The sequence below is a fragment of the Haliotis rufescens genome, unplaced genomic scaffold, assembly GCF_023055435.1.
Source record: "Haliotis rufescens isolate VD_foot unplaced genomic scaffold, xgHalRufe1.0.p SCAF_19, whole genome shotgun sequence".
Lineage (NCBI taxonomy): Eukaryota > Metazoa > Mollusca > Gastropoda > Lepetellida > Haliotidae > Haliotis > Haliotis rufescens.
In genome coordinates, this window is record NW_025963879.1 from 17,715,968 (window position 1) to 17,723,113 (window position 7,146).

General features: G+C 40.6%; 1 protein-coding gene across 1 annotated transcript; it reads right to left on the reverse strand.

Moving 5' to 3' along the window:
- Nucleotides 1–653: 653 nt before the first annotated feature.
- On the reverse strand, nt 654–5,319 carry LOC124137638. Its single transcript, XM_046504035.2, has 3 exons — nt 5,162–5,319; nt 1,777–2,652; nt 654–870 (listed from the first exon to the last, which is right to left on the reverse strand). The coding sequence occupies exons 1-3, from the start codon at nt 5,196–5,198 to the stop codon at nt 806–808; spliced, it is 978 nt and encodes a 325-aa protein (XP_046359991.1). The 5' UTR covers nt 5,199–5,319; the 3' UTR covers nt 654–805.
- Between the last annotated feature and the right edge of the window lie 1,827 nt (nt 5,320–7,146).

Consider the following 7,146-nt stretch of genomic DNA (forward strand, 5'->3'; position numbering starts at 1 on the left):
CGGCAGCATTCAATTGCAAACTAAGAAACTGCTCAATATATTACAAATGCACCCAAGTAGATAAATGTTACAAAATGTTATTGTCATTGGCTGACGGAAAACGCCCTAATTTGGCACCTGATGTAATTTATAAAGTACTTGTTTTGCCTTTATAGCCTTGGCCTCGTCTGACCACAAGATGTGGCGTAATACTATACTCTCTCACTCGACACGTCACACATTCATAGAAACCGCCAGTTGACCTGACGTTCATTTTCAGTGCATTGCACAATATGATGACCACGAACACCAACGGCTGAATACTAATGACAGAGTGAGTGAGAGAGTTGGGTTTAACGCCGCTTTTAACAGTATTCCAGTTATATCACGGCGTGTCAGCTTAATGTGGGAGGAAAGCCAGAAGTGATGCAGGTCTCAGACGTTTACCACTTCGGTGAAACCCACAAGCACGGGTATGGTGCTGACAAACCTAGAAACTTAATCGGGGCGAACCGGGATTCGAACCAACAATCATAGGTTTCTGGCGTGCCCAAGGGACGCAACTCTGCACAGCGAATCGCGGCGCCTAAGACAACTGGGCCACCCGTGCCCCAACCAATGACAGAGGCAAACACATAAAATGTAATAGAAAAGAAGGAATACACAATATAAAGGAGGTTGAAATATATAAGATTTAATGCCTGGTGTAATGATATTATTCATATGAGAATTACACAAATACACAACCAACAATACCAGCACGTCATTCATTGAGGTCGTGTTGTTTCCGTCAATCAGGCAATCATCCTGTCAATTTCGTATCCTTTCAGCCAATCAACCGATTGAGAATTTCGATTGTCTCTGTAACCAGATGAAGCACCGCTGTCCGAGCTGAAACAGCAAGTATGATGTACGTCACATTAAAACAACAACTGATGTACGTCATGGCATTGTATGCTTTGCTCCACCATACAAGGATTGAACAGAAACACGGATGTTTGAAAACATGTAACATAATTGTTGGTCATTCATACGTAATGGCGACTCATACCGGTAATTGATAGGTCAGTCAACGTAACGACGTCGAGGGGTGAGTTATACATTTGTAGTTTGGTAACACGCCGCTTTGATGAGTTTTTAATCCGTGAAGATCCGGGGTATGATGGGTCTTCAGCAACCAATGCTTGTCCGACTAACGGGATGGGGTGGTTAGGCTCGCTGACTTGGTTGATACATGTCATCGTATCCCAATTGCGTGGATCGATGCTCATGATGTCAATCACTGGATTGTCTGGTCCAGACTCGATTATTTACAGACTTATTTTCATATAGCTGGAATATTGCTGAGTGCGGCGTTAAACAAGAAACAAATAAAACAAAACAGTATTTGAGTTACATCACATCGTATCAGCTTGAATTGTGAGGAAAGCCCAAAGTGATGCAGGTCTAAGACATTTACCATTTTGGTACTATTCGATCCAACGGGGGGCGGTCGGGTAGCCTAATGGTTAAAGCGTTCGCTCGTCACGCCCAAGACCCCGGTTCGAATCCCTACATGGGTACAATGTATGAAGCCCAATTTCTGATGTCCCCCGCCGTGATATTGCTGGAATATTGCTGAAAGCGGCGTAAAACCATACTCACTTACTCACTCACTCACTCCATTATAGGTTTCTGGCAGGCCCAAAGGGTGCAACTCCACGCTGAGAAATGTGGCGTCTTAGGTTACTGAGTCACCCTTTGCCTCCCGATGTCTGGAAGTCGGGGATAACAAAAAAACAAAACATGGCCACTCACCAGCAGTATTGCCGTTTGTTCGAACAAAGGTGTCGTGCATTGCAGGGTATTTGACCCGTATTTCATTAAGGATATTAACAATGTCGGCATCGTCATCAGGATCAAAGGTGGACTGGCCCTGGCCCACCACTGTGTACTTGGACTTGTTGTCTGTGATCATGTACTTCTTGCCGTTCATCATAGTAGAAGGAGCAATGGCAAAACGGAATGCCGAGTAGTCAAGACCAAGGATGTACTGCAGGACCTTCACAAAGTTGATAGGAAGGTTGGCCAAAACATGGAAAGCTTTCTCCAGGGGCCTCCAGTTGGCTTCAATGAACTTGGACATCTCATACAAGTGCCTGTTCTTCTTCTTGGTGCTGGAAGCAATGGCGTATTTGTCGTTGTCGACGATGCCGTCCGTCTCAAGATGTTTTCCTGTAAGCATGTTCCAGATGTTGGGGATGTCTGGGTTCGGCTCCTTCATCTTCTGAAGAATGTACTGGGCATGTTCATTTTGGGAGGCAGCGTTATCTATAGACGTCCACATGTTCTCTTGTTTGGAGGTAGCGAGTTTGAAAATGTCAAACAGATTCGGCGTTTTCCCTCGTGCAATAGCTAGTACAACACGAATCTCTACATTGGTTTTGGCAGCATCGTCTATGATTTCTCCAGCCACCGGACTCAACTTGTAAATGTTGTTGACCAGCTGCCCAATCAAGTTCTGTTCTCCAAATAGAAGTTTGATTTCATCAAAACTTAACCCGGATTTCTCGATCGTGCTTTTGAGTACTGGTACCTCGTCGAAAAGTTTCAGCAGATTAGCCACTACACCCGTGTCCTCGCCTTCTTCATTGTCGTATTTGACAGGAGATGCATTGCCCCAGTGGCTGAAAACTGATAATGTATTTTATATTACTGTTGTATTTAGACAAAAATGTAAATTAGAACTATGATTTGTTATATAGTCGTGTTTTTTATAAAGAAAACGAAGAATGCTAGAAAAGTTAAGTATAATATATTTATTCTCGACAGTTTTATGGCTTAATCTTCCAAAAAAAATAATCCTATATGTCTGCTGAATGATGATATGATATATTGAAATCATCATTCAGATTGAATCAATGACGTTGCATAGCTTGATCGTTCATGCTTTACTGCTAATAGTGTCTCCTGAATAATTCTATTCACAAGATAACCAAGACAAGGGATGATCTCTCTCGGATCCAATGTGGTCTCAATGTAAGTGCAACTATCTTATGAGGATTGTTGTATCCACTTTTAGTTTGTTATTTCTTGAATTTAGTCTATAATTCTTACTTAATGTGTTTCACGACAATGAAACAATATTTGATGTTTTCATAGATTTCAGTTGATTGTATTTTCGCGTAACATGGACTTGTCAGTGCTAACTTAGCAAGGGAACTAAACTTTACTGCTAATTCATAGATTATCACAAGTGTATATTGAGTAGTCATGGTATAATAAATAAAAAAGCGTCAAAACCCTTTCCATAATCATAGGGTGGGGTGAGGTGAAATGGTGTTAAGCGTCGCGTCCAAGATTATTGCACTTGTATAGAGACGTGCATGCACATGTGTGTGTTTGTGGCTAATGTTGAGCGTCAGACAGGGTAACAACAAGTTCCATTTTAATTTCTTTTGTTATGACGCCGCCGGGGATCGAACCCGGGACCTTTCGCTCTCCGGGCGGACGCTCTACCACTAGATCACGGAGACTGTCCAATTATCATAAGAAACATCTGCTTAACACACAGTCCACAGCAAGATTCCGACTATATCATGAGCATGAGTTTATAAATCACTACTAAGTAGTGAATCAGATGATGTCGGTATTCGCGAAACAGTGATCGTATCCACCGGTGGTACCCGTCACAAAACACACGCAAAGACAAGACAAGACAAAATAGGTAATTGCATCATGAAGTTACCATCCTGTGGGGGACAATAATGCTTGAAACATTATTTGGCCTAAGGTTTTGCGAAACAAATCTCACAATAACACTTGGCTATGAAATATAGAACGTCAGAGACACACACTAATCAGTTGATTATCTGTCGAATAAGATTATATTGAGCGTAAACGGCAAAACAGCGGTGAACATAATGTAAATGGGTCACACAAAAATCAGTTATGACCCCTGGTTCTTCATGAAAGAATGAGCGTGTTGATCATGATAGGTTTCCGTCTGTTATACGTAGAGCAATATTCCAGTAGTTCCATTTCAATGAAGATTTCAAAGAGCACCATGCTCTTTCAACGAAGATTTCAAAGAGCACCAGGCTCTTTCAATGAAAATTTCAAAGAACAACAGGCTCTTTCAACGAAGATTTCAAAGAGCACCATGCTCTTTCAATGAAGATTTCAAAGAGTACAATGCTCTTTCAATGAAGATTTCAAGGGCACTATGCTCTTTCAATGAAGATTTCAAAGAGGAACATGCTCTTTCAATGACGATTTTAAAGAGCACTATGCTCTTTCAATGAAGATTTCAAAGAACACCATGCTCTTTCAATGACGATTTCAAAGAGCACCATGCTCTTTCAATGAAGATTTCAAAGAGCACCATGCTCTTTCAATGAAGATTTCAAAGAGCACCATGCTCTTTCAATGAAGATTTCAAAGAGCACTATGCTCTTTCAATGAAGATATCAAAGAACACCAAACGAATGTTGCTCAAAGGTTGTTTGATCAGGGTTACAATATTCAAGGCCTTGGTAAAGCTTTCAAAAAGTTTATATGGTACACATGGAGGACACATCAGTGACAACAAATATGTCCCATGCAATTCCCCATTTTGGTTGAATCAATGTGATCCCGTGTTTTTTTTGCCGGTCAACAATCCACTTGTCTTTGGATGTGTTTGTAACGGGGTCCACTGATGGGGCTGGAAAGGCTCACCGTTCCGCGAACACCCGTTATCACATTAACCCATGCTTATGATGTGGTCGGAATCGTACAATCGACTCTGCTATAAACAGATATTTCTTATGAATATGGACAGTGTTTTGTCGCTTTTATTTTCAAATATGACGATAGGGGCGGTCGGGTAGCCTAGTGGTTAAAGCGTACGCTTGTAACGCCGAAAACCCGGGTTCGATTCCCGACATGGTCACAACGTGTGAAGCCCATTTCTGGTGTCCCCCGCCGTGATATTGCTGGAATATTGCTAAAAGCGGCGTAAAACCAAACTCACTCACTCACTCACAAATATGACGATATGCATTAAGTTGAGATTTATGGAAGTCGTTTGAGCATAGCAGTTTACAGCGCTTCAGCTGCCAACATTTTGAAGTTTTTAAATTTATGATTAGCCGATAAGATTAGCTGGTAAGCCTAACGTTGGTTGGAATATGGCATTGGCATGTGAACTATATCTACTTACCAAAAAGGCAAAATACGAACACCAATGGTAACTTCATAATTTTGTCAATTATGACCAGTTTGCTGATTATGACTGCTTCCTTTGATGTCCGCTGCGATCTAATCTGGAGATTGACAGTATTCCGGCAAAGGTATGGGAACGTGCACACTTGTATCTCTGAACAGGGTCATCTGGATTACCTTTATCGACGTCAGCGTTCTTTTTACACCGCTCCTTTCCCAGAAAGCAAGTTGCGAATTTAACATTTTGCAACATGGTAGTGGACCAAGTAGAACTCAAACATGAATAACGGGCATTTGTTAAATAAGGGATTCTTTTAAAACATTAATAAATTACAATACATTGATGTTGAACAAACAAAATCAAAGTTTAGTTCAACAAAACATTGTATTTGACCTATTTTTAATATGACCAAATTTTGTTAAATGAGGGATTCTGTTAAAACATCAATAAATTACAATACATTGATGTTGAACAAACAGAATCAAAGTTTAGTTCAACAAAACATTGTATTTGACCTATTTTTAATATGACCAAATTTTGTTAAATGAGGGATTCTGTTAAAACATCAATAAATTACAATACATTGATGTTGAACAAACAGAATCAAAGTTTAGTTCAACAAAACATTGTATTTGACCTATTTTTAATATGACCAAATTTTGTTAAATGAGGGATTCTGTTAAAACATCAATAAATTACAATACATTGATACTGAACAAACAGAATCAAAGTTTTGTTTAACTAAACATTGTATTAGCCCTTTTTTAATGTGACCAAATTTCGGGCAAAATTAATAGGGACCCACGGTGTTAAGACATTCGGCCCACTTGTGATACGGGCCAAAAATATAGGGCATGGTTGTTTGCTCCAATAAACAACTACCTTATACCTTATATTTAAAGAGAAATGATCCACTATGACTATGAGAAAATACAATGTAGGATGTAAGTATACATAATTTAATAAAACAGTCATGATCAATCACATTACACTACAGCTTCAGTTAATGTGCAGGGGAATATAAATTAAGGTACCCACCAATGTGCAAAGTCTTCCGTTGTTGCTGCAGCTGAATCTATAATCTCGCCAGGTAGGATTTCTTCTCACGGTAGACAGTCTTCCTTACTTAGGGTACAGCGCGCCATGGTCAAGCTGACTCACCCTGACTGTTTCAGATTTTTCAATGTTTTTTATCGGTTCTACAAATCGAAAGATGTTGGGATGAGGAGGAGGAAGAGACGTCTCCAGATGTTGGAATCCTTCCAGGTTGTTGTGATGGTTCCGCAGAGGGATAGGGAATCTGACGTCATCATCTACCCATGTTGTCACAATGTTGTCGTTGAATGTATGGGTGTGTCAGCTTCTAGAGTACTTTCCATCATGGCTTCAATCCAGGCATCTGCTACAGGAGGGAGAGACAGGGCTGAAGCTCTTCTAATCCAGACTTTGACCTCAGGGTCTTCTTCGTACTGGACATCTGATCCAAGGCTCTGCACTTTCCTCCACATGGCTTGAGTGAAATTAAAATAACGTTACACTTTTGAAGCAGGCGTGACTCTGGCCGAAGCTTGTTCGAGGTTAATCTGAACTGCATTGCCTTTTCAGTTTTTGTTGCACTTCTGTGGTCAATCGGGGGACAAACACAAGGAGGGTCTTGGAATTTCGTCTTGCATGGATGATGTGGAGTTAATTCCACAGGGTTGGACAGGCTGAAAACGAACCTTCCATGTCCGAGTATCTGAAGAACAATGAAGAACGCCAGCATCTTCTCATCACTTTCACCGCCTGTAAACCAATGGTTCGCCATAATAATAAAACAATAAGTACATTTGTAACTTCATACTCAAGGTGAATGCTCACAGCGCTACATAAAACTCTGCTGATACAGGGTCATAGATACAAGACAAATAGATGTGGCAGTTGAAGTTGATTTTAGATTTGATAAAAGAATCTGAACAGGAATGTCTTGAGATGGGGATGGA